The sequence below is a fragment of the Oratosquilla oratoria genome, chromosome 24, assembly GCF_046742065.1.
Source record: "Oratosquilla oratoria isolate Oo_2021 chromosome 24, ASM4674206v1, whole genome shotgun sequence".
In the NCBI taxonomy this organism is placed as follows: Eukaryota; Metazoa; Arthropoda; class Malacostraca; order Stomatopoda; family Squillidae; genus Oratosquilla; species Oratosquilla oratoria.
Window position 1 is genome coordinate 8,894,038 of NC_134800.1, and position 16,305 is coordinate 8,910,342.

The 16,305-nt window shown below is 38.6% G+C and overlaps 1 protein-coding gene across 5 annotated transcripts in view; it reads right to left on the reverse strand.

The window, feature by feature from the left end:
• Positions 1-463: 463 nt before the first annotated feature.
• LOC143038429 (uncharacterized) overlaps positions 464-16,305 on the reverse strand; it is a 34,802-nt gene continuing 18,960 nt past the window's right edge. For 2 of the 5 annotated variants that reach the window (XM_076207611.1, XM_076207610.1), the window contains 3 exons: positions 11,550-13,908; positions 11,200-11,271; positions 465-943 (listed from right to left, as the gene is read on the reverse strand). In XM_076207611.1, the coding sequence (XP_076063726.1) occupies positions 911-943; positions 11,200-11,271; positions 11,550-13,826 (2,382 nt within the window). In that variant the 5' untranslated portion in view covers positions 13,827-13,908 and the 3' untranslated portion in view covers positions 465-910. Of the gene's footprint in view, positions 944-11,199; positions 11,272-11,375; positions 11,411-11,549; positions 13,909-16,305 lie in introns of all 5 variants that reach the window. The other 3 variants (XR_012967561.1, XM_076207612.1, XM_076207613.1) reach the window with 3 other exon arrangements.

Sequence of the window (16,305 nt, forward strand, 5' to 3'; positions counted from 1 at the left end):
TGATAAATAAATAAAAAGTATAATAATATAAATAATAAATAAAACAAATGCATAGATATAGTTATCACATTGGTAAATAGTAAATAATAAATTAACACAACCAATAATAAATGATAATAAAGATAACAACCAAATAATATAAAATAAATGACCGTCGTTTCATTCACAAGAAGCTAGGATAGGAGTAAAGGAACTTCTAGAAATGTATTAAATATTTGACGAATGTTTCTTCTTCCATGGATCCATGCTTCCATATGGAAAACTACAAATGTTCATGAAACTTCTTGTATTTTTCAGTTTTGTTCCATGCCATCTGATATTCCTTTTCACCTCAGTTTAAGAAGCCATCTTTGTCAGTTATATCCATGCCCTTCATAGCTCAGAATAATACAATCATATATATATATATATATTTTTTCCTCTTCTATTTTTTTGTCTGACTTACTGTGTCATGGGATGAAAAAAGGTTGAAAATCATTGCTCTATATCATGAATATATTTTATTCAATATATTGTTATTTATAATAAGGTAATTTAAAAATTATAATGCACTATGTAATGCCTTAAAAAAAAAAAAAAAATGCAATGGCATTCCAAACATATCACTTACAAAAATAAAAAAAATTCCCATACTGCTTGATGTAAATCACAAATGACTATAAAAGCTTTGTAAGAAATTCTTATATGGGGTGAACTGTAGTATATGTAAATGTACAATTATGCCAGTGTGTATCACATCTTCTAAGAGATCAAATATTATGCCCAAATAACCGATACTGTTCCAACATTCCTAGTCAAAAGGTCTTTATTTATTAATTACAACATTCTCCCTAAATGTCCAATACAATATTAATCTGAGAGCTCTGTCCTGTTGACTAAAGTATACAAAATTTGGTCCTATGCTCGGGTTTCATCTGTAGATATCATACGTTTCCTGCCCAAACTGGAAAGAAAAAAATCATATATATATTTTTTTCTGTTAACATACTAAATTTTGTATTATATATATATTATATATTTTTTTCTATACTTTTTTGTGGAGGTAAAAACATGTTACCAAAAGAATACATGAAGGAACTGTAAACACCATCTTTGTTAAAAGTGAGTTTGTATATTACATTACCGTATTTTCCGGCTTAAAATGCGCATCGGGTTATAATGCGCACCCATGCACTTCATTATCTCAGTACACAGATAGCGCGCACCGACGTATAACGCACATGCCCGATCGCATTTGTCTATAACGCAGTTTTACCTCGGCATTTTTCATTGGCTAGAGCCACCGCTGGGAAATCTGTTGATTTGTCACTAAATTAAGTGTCAGTTTAGGCATCAATCAGGACACAACTAAGAAAAAGTCGGAACTACATGTACCGGTATATGACTCATGTTGTGCGTTGGTCCCTTATTACTTTGTAGCTTAAATAGTTTGTAGGAAATATGATCTAAAAAAAGTTGACTGAAAGGTAAAATATACAGAAAAATTTCGGGATTTTTACAGAAATTTTTAATTTTATATCTTGAGGAAATAATTCGTCTTTACCATTTTTTATTTAATACTGAAACAAACTACAGACTGTCGTTTTAGCTTTGAACCTGCAATGACAGTGGTGAAATAGGACAGTCTCTCATCGAGGTGAAGTTTAGTTAATATAACTCCTGAAAGAGGGTGTTGTAGTCAGGTGTTTGACACGAGTTTATGAACGGCCGCAACGGAATTTGTACCATACCTAAAGTGAAGCAACAAAGTCAACATAAAAATTCAAACTAAGATGCTGTGAAAATGGGCAAATATCATGAATATTGATCATGTTTCATGGTGTTTAGGCCTGTTGGAACATGAAAAATAAGATTCGATAGATACCTACCTATACCAAATATCTATATGCGGTAGCCCATGCTGGCATATTCTTTCATGTCACCATGACTGTTCTTCTTGTTCTCACGGAATGTCACGGAGAAGTGTGCCTCCCGACTTTGTGACGGCCAACATCGTCACGTGGTTGTGAAAAAAATTACACACACAGCCGCAGAATTTTTATCGTAGGCCGTAGATAATGCGCACCACCGGATAACGCGCATCCCCCATTTTTAGGCCCTTCCAACGGAAAAAAGTCGCGCACTATACGCCGGAAAATACGGTACTCTTTTTTTACATTTGTCCTTTATTTTGTAAAGAAAATTTTAATGAAAATATGACATTCTAGGACTGGGATGGGCAACTTTTTATGTGTGGGTGCCAAAACTAGCCAAATCCTTGATACAAAATTTTCTCGCATGCCTACATATGAGTGCGGGCCCCAATCCAAAACCCAGCACGGCATGTGGTTGCCTATGATCACATAAAAGAAGCTGTATATTTATTTTTATCTTATTATTATTTTATTTTATTTTATTTTATTATTATTTTATTATTATTACTATTATACAGTGAACTCTGTGTTTCATGTACTGGAAAAAAGTCATTAGTGTGCCAAGTTTTGCATGTGTTCTAGGATTTTAGTAAAATATAATTTAGACTACCATCCTGGTTTCCTGGTATACAAATTTTTATGAGGAGAAATAGGAAAAGATGTGGTACAAGTAGCTTTGAAAATGATGAGAACAGGTAAGGTGGGTTAGATGGGTGTCATGTGGAATGTCTGAAGAAGGGAGATATGTAACAGTGGACTGTCTGGTGAGGTGGTTAATGTGTGTCCAAGGGAGGGTAGAGTGCTAGAGGAATGGAGGAGTGCCTGTATAGTTCCACTTTACAAGGGAAAAGGGAATCAATGTGATTGTAGTAGTTTTAGAGGGATCAGTTTGAGTATAGTTGGGAACACTTATGGGAGGGTTTTAACTGAGAAGATTAAGAGAGGAACAGAGGGGGTAATTGGCAAGGAGTAGTTTGGGTTAAGGACAGGTAGGGGTTGCATGGATCAAATTTTTGTGGTAAGGCAGAAATGTGAGAAAGGTTTAGCAAAAGGTAAAGATGTTTTTTGGGCCTTTATGGATTTGGACAAGGATTATGACAGTAGACAGGATGCTGCTGTGGGAGGTATTGTAGATATATGGGACTGGAGAAACCTGTCAAGGGCAGTCAAGAGTTTTCATGAGAGTAAAGCCTGTGTTACAACTGGAAATTGAGAGAATGAGTGGTTTGAGATAAAGGTGGGGCTGCACCAGGGACATGTCATGTTGCCATGGCTGTTCAATATGTATGTCGATGGGGTGGTGCAGGAGGTAAGTGAAAGGTAATGGGCAGGGGATTAGGGATGGTTGGAGAAAAGTGGGAGGTGAGCCAGTTATTGTTTGCTTACAATAATGTACTTGTGGTAGGGTCAGAGGAAGATTCAGGTAGTGATGATGTTTGGGAAGGTATGCAATATGAAGAAAGTTGAAAGTAAATGTGGATAAAGTAAATAGATAAGATGTACATGGGGAGAGGATGGCAGCAAGTTGGAAATAAGTCTTAAAGGAGACAGGTTGGATGTGGATAGTTTTAGGTGTTTGGGGTCACATTTGGCAGGAAAGGGAGGAGGTGGTAAATTGTTGACTGAGAGAAGCAAAGAAAATACCTTGGTGGATCAAAAAGATTCACAAAAAATAGGCATCTGGATATGGATGCAAGAGGAGTTTATATGAAGGGGTGATTGTGCCAATGACACTGTATGGGGTAGACTTGGAATTTAAGAGGCAGAGAGAAGTTTAAAGGTGTTTGAGATGAAATGTCTGCAAAGTATGGTACAGGTTACAAAGTTGGATAGAATGAAAGGAGGTGAGGAGGACAGTTGGGGTGGAAAAGGAGATGGCAGATAGGGCTGATAAAAGAATATTGGGATGGTTTGAACACATGAAAAGAATGAGTGAAGAGAGATAAGTAAAAATGTGGAAGGCAAAGGTAGATAGAGAATGTGTATAGATGATACTGCGATTCAAGGAAGGAAGAGGACAGGAATTGGAGGGACTGGGGAGTGGTTATGTGTGAATGATATTTAGATGTAGCCTGAAGGGATTTCTCCCAGTCTTCTCTATGTTCTGCATGAGGGGACAGAAGGTGGGGGGGGGTAGCTGATTAAGTGAAGCAGCCTTGCTGTAGATGTACTGTGTCTTGCTGCACTGCTTCTGACCCAGGGATGTGGGCAGGAGCAGAAATGACCTTTCACCCACGAGTAGCTAAGATGAGAGGTAGGAAAGGGTGGTGGATGGGAATGGCATGGGTGAGAGTGGTTACATACCTTTAGACTTATCTACCTCCCTTATGAGATGGGAAATGCCCTTGGTATATAAATAGAAAAAAAAAATTGTCTTTCTTATTAGAGGAAGAATTTTTTTTAAATAGAATATGTTAAAAGTATTCTATATTCTTTTTATCTAATCCTGTGTTGAATTCAATAATTTTATCATTCATTTATCAGTTTTCACTACAGGTAAACGTCGACTTACGATGGCATTAGGTTTCGATAGAGCCATCGTAAGACGATCTCATCGTAAGTCGATCCCCACTCTGTTCCGTGGTCACTGTACCTAGCCTACCTGTATATTAACCACCAGAGATACTGAATATAGCCTATTAAACATGTACAGTAGTTTATTTAAATATTTTTATCCTTTTTACCATATTCAAACACTATAATATGTATTTTCAGTACGGAACTTAAATCTCGCGGGCAGCAGCCAATGCCAGCCGTACTACGTGACGTAATAATACTCGCATCATAAAATATAGTCACCGCTTATATTGATCGTTCTCTCTTTCACCCGCGAATTTTGAAAACCAGAGAATGAATCATTTGAGAGAATGTAAAAACACAGGGGCGACTACAATAAATATAATCAAGACGCCGATATGGCATCGTCGCGAATCCACTTGCTCCTCATGACGCATACGTGTGCGGCACCGTATGGAAGGGGTTAAATTATCATATCATGTCGTCGTCGTCATCGTAAAGTCGAACAATCGTAAGTCGCGGCCATCGTAAGTCGACGTTTACCTGTAATCAGTAACCATTGTCAAAATTTGTTTTGTCTTATTCTATTCCTGATTTTTAAGATTAGCTTTTTTTTTTAAGCCCGTGACATGATCAGATCACATACATACAACTTTTAAAAATCAAAAAGAAAAAGGTGATATGATTACAGTATTCAGGTCACTAAAAGGGATAGATTATATTAAGAGAAACGATCTCTTGATTAAGGATAGGAGAGTTTTAACCTCTTCAATACAAGTTAAATTTTTGTGCACAACATTGGATGCCTAATGTACAATGCATCACACTACTCATGTTATATAAAGTTACTGCTGTATTACTTGTTCTCTTTTACTCTGAATAATAACAATCACAGAAAATATGATCAAACCAATTCACAGAATTTGGGGGTCAATTAGCTACAGCTGTAGGGGGAAAAAGCCTTTGGAATATGTATATGAACACCAACACCAGCATCCTTGTATGCCTACTCGCACCTCATGACACCTACGTAGGCATCATTGTATGGAAGAGGTTAAGAGCCCATGACAACAATAAGATGGAACTGCTCGGACAGACAGTCGAGGGAACAACAACAAAAAGACTACATGTCTACTGGATGTGAAAAAATAGTTCTCCATATTCTATCTATATACCAAGGTTTTTTTCCCCATTATAAAGGAGGTAGTCAAGTCAAAAGGCATGCACCCACTCCCATCCACCACACTCATTTCCCTCTCATCTTAGCTCCTCCTGGATGAAGGGTCATCCCCGTCTCCCACCTATGTCTTCCATTAATACTTCCAATGGCTTAGGAAATATAACCCAATCTGGAACAATACATGAATTGAAATCTATATACATACATATACCAAAGGCTTTTTTCCTCCCTTATAAGGGAGGTAGCCACATAAAAACCCACTCCCACCCATTCCATCCCTATCACACTCCACTCCCCTCCACCATCTTCCCTTCCTCTTATCTTGGCACCTCCTGGATGATGGGTCATCCCTGCATCTTGTCCACTGCCCTGGGTCAGAAGCAGAGTTGCAAGACACAGCACATCCACAGCAAGGCCGCTTCATTAAGCCCATAACTTGATCTATATATGATAGTATGATGTTGCGGCTAAGTGTGATAAATTGGAGAGAAGGGGGACGGGAACCAACAAACATTGCTCCTTTCCTGTAAACTACGATTAGGTAAATACAAACATACATAACACATACCAAAGGTCCTTTCCCTCTTATAAGGGAGTTGGTTAGCTCATATCAAACTAACTTTATATTTCATTGGACATTCACTAGCATTATTCAAACATTATCTGGAGTCAAACAGCAACGACTGCAACAGCACTGTAGGAGAGAGGCCAAACGCAGAGTATGGGATCCAATATATTTAACGTTTCGCCCAGCAGGGCTTCTTCAGAAGAAGCCCTGCTGGGCAAAACGTTAAATATATTGGATCCCATACTCTGCGTTTGGCCTCTCTCCTACATTATCTAGAGTCATTTGGCTTCCAGAAATGAGAAATGATGAGGTGAAGACGCGAGTGGGAAAGAGATGGCATATAGACCTGATGAAAGAGTATTGGGATGCTTTGGAAATGTGGAAAAAATTAGTGAAGACAGCTTAGCAAAGGAGGAGTGGAAAGCAGATGTGGATGGCGTGAACCTGAGGGCACGAGGATGAGATGGATGAATGGGACATAAAGGGCTTTGAGCTAGTGGGGAATGTCTGTCGAACAAGGAAAAGCAAAGGCAGGAGATAGGAGAGAATGGCTATATGTGGATAATACTCTGATGCAGCACAAAGGTTGGGAGAGGTTGTGTGTGGATGATATTTTGACACAGCCTGAAGGAATTTTTCCCTGTCTTTGCTATTTTCCACATAAGGGGACAGTTTTTTGTTTTGTTTTGTTTTGTTTTGTTGTTGTTGTTGTTTTTATTAAGTGTAGCAGCCTTGCTGTGAATGTGCTTTTTCTTGCTGCATTGCTTCTGACCCAGTCAGTGGGCAGGAGACAAGGATGATCCTTTTCCCACAAGGAGCTAAGATGAGAGGTAAACGAGGGTAGCGGATGGGAGTGGAATAGTGGGAGAGGTTGCATGTGTTTTGATTTGGCTACCTCCAATATTAGGAGGAAAAAGACCGAGGCATTTAGATAGACTTGGCTTCCTATAAACACAAGTATTAAAAGTATCCTCTAATGTCAGGTGGGGATATTATTACCAATCCTCCTTCCTACAGTGAAGTTCAGACAAGAATTTTCTAATAACATCATCTATAGTTTTTCTGATTATAGCAAAGTATGATCAATAGAAACAAAGAGTCAGGATTCCGTGGGTGTACCTCTTAGCCTATTTATTACATTTATGTCAACACAATTAGGTAAATATATTGCAGGTCTTCTGGTACATATGCTCCACAATATATACAATTAACTATATAATTCTGGTCCTGGAGCCGCAGCGTCTACGTCGTGGGACCACCCCCCAACCCCAAGAGTTGGGGGCCATACGGCGGCAACCAGCCCTGGCCACCGGCTCTACACAGGTGGCACCGATCCCCAAGAGGAGCTATGTCTGCCTTGGGGAGTACCACAATCCTTTTTCTCAACATGCAATATTACGTTTTTTCTGCACCAAGGGGTGATTTTCCGGCGATCACCCCTCTTCTTCTACTTTTAGCCGGAGATGTAGAGAGCAATCCTGGGCCCACCACAAAATACACATGCCCAACATGCTCTAAACCCATTACTTCGAGCAGACAGACAAAGGGCTCAGTTCAGTGCAATATGTGCAAAAACTGGGCCCACCTCACTTGTACAACACTTGCTGACACAAACCAATACACAAACACTTGGACATGTTCTACCTGCCCTCCAGTAACCCCACTCCCACCTCCCCAACCACAGCCAGCACCCTTACCCACTCCCAATTTCCCTTTGCCCTTATCCCCAATCAGTACTCCCCTTCCTTTGTCCCCAATCTCTCCTTTCCCCCCCCTCTAACCCAGATCCTATACCTTCCCCATTAACAACCCAACCTCAACCCGAAACGGCAACATACAACACATACAGAACACACAACATCAACATATTACAACACAACATTGACAGTATTAACACGAAAAACATAAACTCGAACACTTTCTTAAACAACACAACATACACATTGCAATTATCCAAGAAACAAAACTAAGACACTCACACAAAACTCCATCATTTCATAATTACACCACCATCAGACAAGACCGGACCGACGGCAATGGTGGTGGACTCATCACCCTGATCCACCACTCCATCTGTTTTGTGGACACAAGTGCCACAACCAAAATTCTCCTCCCTACCACAGATAACACTACAGAAATCCAATCCATTCGAATCCGCACAGGCAACAAATCAACACTGACAATAGTTAACATGTACATTCCCCCACAATCATTCCCCACAGTTCCAAACACCTTCAGACCTCAATTTAGCCAACTAGCCTCAATCCCCAACCTGATCATGGGTGGTGACTTCAACGCCAAGTCGTCTGCCTGGTATGTCGACAACCCTGACACAGACAGAGGGCTTGATATACAGACTCAGTTTGACTCATTGACTATCATGAACAACACACATAATCATACACATATCCCACACCAAGCCCTCTACACTCCCTCCTCTCCTGATATCACCTTCTGCTCCTTCTGCCTAACCCCAACAACATCATGGAGAGTGGTCGGAACCCTTGGTTCTGACCACCTTCCAATCATCATCACCAAAACAAGATGCACCCCAGTTGGCCACAGACACATACACCAATTACAAGAGAGCTAACTGGGAAGCTTTTATTAAAGAGACAGAACAACATTTTGAAACACTTAACAGTTCACCAATCACAAACATAAACAATGCTGTGCACACTTTTAATACAATCATACAAAATGCAGACAAGAGATACATCCCTAGAGTCAACAGAAAATCACACAACCCCAACTTCACACCAGAAATCCAAGGCCTCATCAGATAACGAGACACACTTAAACACAATACCCCCACACCAATCCCTCAAAACATAGCAGACCAAATACAAACACTAAACACTGTGATTGCCAATAAAATACATGAACAAAAAACACAAAATTGGCAAAACTTTATCATTACACTTGATCACAAAACAAACACCAGCAAATTGTACAAAACACTCAACAGCATTACACTATTCAACAGTAACACAAACGCTCTCACACAGCAATAATCACAACAACAGACAATCTACCCTCAAACAGACAACAAGCAAACACACTCATAAATCATTTTGCGCAGACAAGCCATCTCACTTCTCACCCTGATGACCGACACATTATACGACGTAAGAAAGACTTTCCCACAGAATCAGACTATACACCCTTCATAGACAGTCAGACAAAACACATAATACATAATCTCAAGTACTCATCTGCCTGTGGCCCTGATAACATAAGTAACATCCACCTAAAACACATTGGACCACAAGGTATACACGCACTCACAAACATTGCAAACTACAGCTATTCACACAACACTATACCCGACATCTGGAAGCATAGTAAAATAATCACCATTCCAAAACCGAACAAAGACCCAACAATCCCAACATCGCACCGCCCAATCACACTTCTCTGCACCCCCTCTAAAGTTATTGAACGCCTAATACTTCAACTTGTCACACCACATATTCCCCTTGCTGACTCACAACACGGTTTTAGGCCACTACACTCCACGAACACTCTTCTGATAAACCTCACACAAAGAATTTTAGATGGCATCAGATCAGATAGGCCCCCACCACAGAACACTTCTTATAACATTAGACATTAGTAAAGCTTTTGATGCTATCCCCCGCCACAACCTAACAAATAAAATATATAACACAGACATGCACAATAACACCAAAAGATGGCTGGCCAATTATCTGGCAGGTAGGAATGCTTATGTGTCATATAATGGCCAATCATCGCACATCAGAAACATTAAGAATGGAGTACAACAGGGCTCTGTTCTATCCCCCACACTCTTTAATCTATACATGCATGACTTACCACACCAGACACCTCAGAAATACAAATCTCTTCCTACGCAGATGACATAACAATCACATGCACACATCATAACACAGACAAAGCTGCAGAAATAATCCAGCCATACCTTGATACACTCAACACATGGTTCATCACAAACAGACTCAAAATAGCTCCAACCAAATCTACAGCAACACTTCTCACCAACTGGACAAAAGAACACAAATAAATACCTCATCTCTACATCAACAACACTCTAATACCACACACAAACACACCGAAAATTCTTGGTGTAACATACGATACATCCATGTCTTTCAAACAACAGATCACAAACATAAAAAACAAATGCACACCTAGACTTAACGCACTTAAGTCAATCACTGGAACAACATTTGGACAAAACAAAGATACTAATACAACAATATACAAACAATGCATACGCTCAGTGATGAATTATGCGAGTCCTGCATGGGCTCCTAATCTCAGTGAGACACACCACAACACCCTTCAAATCATACAAAACAAAGCCCTAAAAACAATTACAGGCTGCACAAATACAACACCTACAGACCATTTACACCATGAAACAAAAGTCCTCAAAGTCAAGGACCACCTCGACATGAGAGGCACACAAACACTTGCTGCAGCCACCACAAACACATCACACCCGCTACACTACATAGCAGAACACACACACACACCAAGAAACATTAAAACAACACCCAAAGACCTGTATCAAACACAGATACTCTCTTCTCTTCCTCCACAACCACCAAATACCAGCCTCCGGAAACATATTCATAATCATATCACTCACCGCTCCATTAACACACTGAAAGACAACACACTGCTGCATGCCAGACCCCCTGATATCCACCCTTCTGAATCCTCTCTCCCACAAAAGGACAGAGTCCACCTGGTCAGACTGTGGTGCGGCCACCACCCAGCACTTCTAAGCTACCAGAAGAGGCTGGATGACCGCATTGTGAACAGCTGCCCAGGACATAACACTTCACCCCATACCATACAACACATAATGGAAGACTGCATTATACACAATCATGCATGCAAACAACACAACATACACTCTATAAAGGATTTGTGGGAAAACCCAGTTTTGGCTGTGGCATTCCTTGGGGAGACGGGACTGCTCAGACAGACAGTCTAGGGAATGACAACAACAACTATATAATTCTTCTCACCTTTATACTCATTTTCTTGTGAACTTTTACATTACAAGGATATGTGCACTGCAATACCTTCTTCAACTGGTGCTGAAGGAAAACAAAAAATAAAATAGAGCATTATTCATACCTTAGGAACTATAAAAACATGAAGCATACATTGCAAAAAATTATTATATTAAAAATTTCATTACCATTATTCTGAAACTACAGTTGGAGCTTCCCTAGCCTGTACAAAAAAAAAAATAATAGTAAAAATTAAATAACATAAATCATTCTTAAGTATTTCATATGACACCACTCAAACTTTATAAAAATGCAAAATTGTTTCAGAGGGTAAACACAAATTGTTAGAATGGACTACTAACCTGTTGCTGGGAAAGAAATTTCTTTGGTGTAGTTTCTACATCACTGAACACTGCTACATTTTTTGGTAAAATGCTTGTACTAGACTCAGGAGTAGAGTGTGGTGTAAAATATTCTGATTCAGCTTCTGAAGCAGCTATAGATGATATTGCTTGTGTAGGTGGATTGTTTTCTACGTTTTCTTCAATAAAATCTGCTTCAATAATAAAATCATCACCATCATCCTTAGAATTAATGTTAATATCATTCAGTGGTATGGATATCTTCCGAGGGGTTTTCACCAACCTGTCAGCTAAATCCTCATCACTGGACAAACATGCAGTATTAAAACTTTCATCCTTGGATTGCTGTTGTGAGTTCTGTACTTTATACAAGTTATTCACCATATGTAATTTCTTGCATCCTCTTTGCTTTCTCTTATTATTAGTTGAACAGGGTTTGACTAGATTCTTATTTAAACTGTCTGCTTTTACACTGTTCTCTACAGTGTTTACATAATTTACAGCATGTTCAGAGTTTCTAATTATTTCTTCCTGTACACAAGAAGCAAATTCTTCACTCAAAGTCTCTTCCATTGAGACTGGTTCACCATTTGCAATTATAGAAGAGGAACTGGTGCTCTGGTTATGTATTAGGGTTCTCTCAGGACCAGGATCTGAAACAGGAGAGAATATAATGCTGATGTCCTGGCTCTCTGTAGATCTACAAGCATCCTGAGATGTTGACAATGCACTTCTATTCAAAATTACTTTATCCAAATTCATATTTTGCTCAAATGCACAGGTGCTTTCTTCATGTTCCTTTCTTTTATCATGTGGGATACCAAGCTCTTTTTCTACTGTCTCATCCTCTAAGTTTCCTGATTTATTCACTGAATTCACCTGACATTGCTGATGGGTACTCATTATTTCCACGTCAATATGTTTAGTTGTTTCTCTTGTTTCCTTTCTGTTCTCATAAAGCTGATCCCTTTGCTCCTGGTCACCTATTTCTGAAATTTCCTGGCCCAATTTCGGAAGATCAGTATTTCTACTTAAACCTTCAAGGGAGTTTATAGAACTAGGTGCTTGAGTGCATTCACAATTTCTACTTTCCTGAGCTATTTTCAGAAAAGTTGATCTGTAGTTATTTTTATCATGAATACTTAAATTTTCACTGGTCAGCTGGTCAAACTTTTTTGAAAGATTATCATATGACAGCACTCTCTTGGCCTTACTATCAATTGAGCACAACTCTGCCTGAGAAAGAGCACAAAAGTCTTGCGGACATTTGTCCATACTTGAACTATTTCCCTGAGGGAACTGCATGGGAGGATTGCCAGAGTTACTATTGTATGTTTCTCTGTCATTTGGATCTCTACCATCCTGGTTCCCTCCTCTCTTTCCGAAATCTCCTCCTGCACCTCCGCTGGCTGGTCTCATCTCATGCTCCCTTTGTTGTCTTTCTCTACGTTTCTTTAAACATGCTATCATTTTCTTTGTTCTCTCTAAAATATCTTTGAATTTCTCATATAACTTTTCAAGGAGTTCAATTTCTTCATCAATATGATGGGTGTTGTGCAGTGTATTTTTTGTTAAGCCTGTTAAATAATGTTCTTCACTGTCTGGATTAACACTTACAAAGGGGTTACCTTCATAAGCTCCATGATTAACATTACCTTTCAATAGGGTTAAGCAAGATGGGTTAATACTCAAAGAGGGCCCTTGAGTTACTATGTTTCTGGCAATAGTTTTCGGTAAACTTTTCCCTTGGCCTTCCTTCCTATGGACACCATCTTCCTTTTCTTTAAGTCTTTCTTCATATGTAAATATCTTGGAAGAATGTGTTGGGGATGCAGCACACATTTCAGCTATCAACTCTGGTGTTGAACGGTCACTCTGCACTTCCAAATAATTTGATTCCGAGTATGGCTTCACAGTAACATAAACAGGGTCTTTATGTATACCTTGCAACTCTTTCCCCTTTAGAATGACAAAATGGTAGGCATCTAAATTCTGACGACTTCTTTTCTTTGCTGAACTTTTTCCACTACATTCATCTTCACTGGAAGTGCTGCCTGATGAAGACCATTCTTCAACCTCTCTACATTTCCCCATGGGAACCCTTTTTCTTTTCCTCAAACATTTTTGGACTGATTTATTTTCTTTTTGAGTTATTCTTCTTACTTGCTGTGAATAGAATGTAATGTCCCCACCAGCAGAGACACCTTCTTGTTCTTGACATCCACCACCCACTTCACTAATATCGTCAGTATAACTTTCTCCTGTTGTTTTATTCATTATTCCAGTTTAATTCCTTAAGGCTAATCTATCAAGTTTTGGAAAACCTATTCAATAGATTGTGGGGATACATTCCATTTGCCTGTGGGAAAGAAAAAACAAAATTATTCCAGACATACTGAAACAAAAGAACAATTATTTTTCAAACAGCAAGTCAATGTATTTTAAGTTCCACCAATGTACAAAGCATGGCTAAAACTACTGTTCATAAATAATTGCAAAATTTAGAGGTGTATTACCCCATGACACTATGTTTCTAGCCTTTGTGTTTGCTTTGTGTGTATTTACCTAGTTGTATTTTACGGGAAGGGGAGCTATGCTCGTGGGGTCCCGTCTTCATATCTCATTTTATCTAAACTATTTTAAATTCATGTATTATTTTTGCACACACCACTTTCTCATCTAACTTGTTCCAACTGTTTATTACTCTGTGAGGAAAGCTGTTCTTTTTCAAGTCTCTTCTATAGTTGTCTTTTTTTATTTTCTTTCCGTGTCCTCTAGTATTTCTGTCATCCCATTTTATCAGATTCTCTCTGTCAGTAATTTCTATGCCTTTCATGATTCTGTAAATAGCTATCAAATCTCCTCTCTCTCTTCTTTGCTCTAGTGTCTGTAGTTCAAGTTTTTCTAGTCTCTCTTCATATGATAGTTTTGAGAGTGTTGGTGCCAGTTTTGTAATTGCTCTTTGTATTCTTTCAAGTTTTTTTTATACATTTTTTTTGTACTTGGTGACCATATCGTTGCTGCATATTCCAATCTTGGTCTTATCAGGGTGATTAGGATTTTCTTCACCATTTCATCCAGGTATGTAAATGCAACTTTGATTGTTCTTATTAAATTATAAGTTTCTCCAAAAATCTTATTTATATGTTTCTCAGGTGACATATTATTCATAACAATGACTCCCAGGTCCTTCTCATTTTCTACTTTTTTTATTCCTTCTTCTCCCAATTTATATGCTCCTGTTATTCTTTTTTTGCTTTTTCCAAATTCCATTATACAGGTAAACGTCGACTTACGATGGCCGCGACTTACGATTGTTCGACTTTACGATGACGACGACGATATGATAATTTAACCCCTTCCATACGGTGCCGCACACGTAGGCGTCATGAGGAGCAAGTGGATTCGCAACGCTGCCATATCGGCGTCTTGATTATATTTATTGTAGTCGCCCCTGTGTTTTTACATTCTCTCAAATGTTACTGAATCCCATTCTCTGTGGTTTTCAAAATTCGCGGGTGAAAGAGAGAACGATCGATATAAGCGGTGACTATATTTTATGATGCGAGTATTATTACGTCACGTCGTACGGCTGGCATTGGCTGCTGCCCGCGAGATTTAAGTTCCGTACTGAAAATACATATTATAGTGTTTGAATATGGTAAAAAGGATAAAAATAATTGAATAAACTACTGTACATGTTTAATAGGCTATATTCAGTATCTCTGGTGGTTAATATACAGGTAGGCTAGGTACAGTGACCACGGAACAGTGATACACAAATTGGGGATCGACTTACGATGAAATCGTCTTACGATGGCTCTATCGAAACCTAATGCCATCGTAAGTCGACGTTTACCTGTACTACACTTCTTAATATTGAATTCCATCTCCCATTTCCTACTCCATTCTTGTACCTTATTTAGATCTCTCTGTAGTGATTCACAATCTTCTTCAGTTTTCACTCTTTTCAGTAGTTTTGCATCATCTGCAAAGAAGCTCATATAGCTTTCTATTCCTTCATCCATATCATTAATATATATAGCAAAGATTATTGGGGCAAGAACTGTACCCTGCGGAACACCACTTATTACTTCAGACCATTATGAGTCTATGTATCTTATCAATACTCTCATTTATCTATCTTGAAAAAAGTCATACATCCAATTTAGTAGTTTGCCCTGTATTCCTCCTTCAGTTTCTAATTTCTTAAGCAACTTCTTATGTGGTACTTTGTCAAAAGCTTTCTTTAGATCTAAAAATGCACAGTCCGCCCATCCATCTCTTTTTTGTATTATATCTATTAGCCTTGAATAGAAACATATTAAATTGGTGGCGCATGATCGTCCTTGTCTGAATCCAAATTGCCTTGGATTTAACACTTTGTTTTTTTCTAAATATTTTACCCATCTACTTTTGATCATTCTTTCACAAATTTTTGCTATTGTACTTGTTAGAGAGACTGGTCTATAGTTGGTAGGTTCTTCTTTATTTCCTCCTTTGTATATTGGAACTATATTTGCTTTTTTCCAATCTTCTGGAACTTTTCCTTCTTTCAAGGAACTATTTAGTAGGCTATGTATTTTGTCTGTCAGTTCATTCCTGCATTCTTTTAGTATCCAGTTTGCTAATTCATCTGGTCCATGCGATTTTCTGACATCAAGATTACTCAAGTGTGTTAATATTTCATTCTTTGTTACTTCTATTTCTTCCATAGGGGGGACTTTCTCTTTCCATTCGTTCTCTTCAGGTTGTA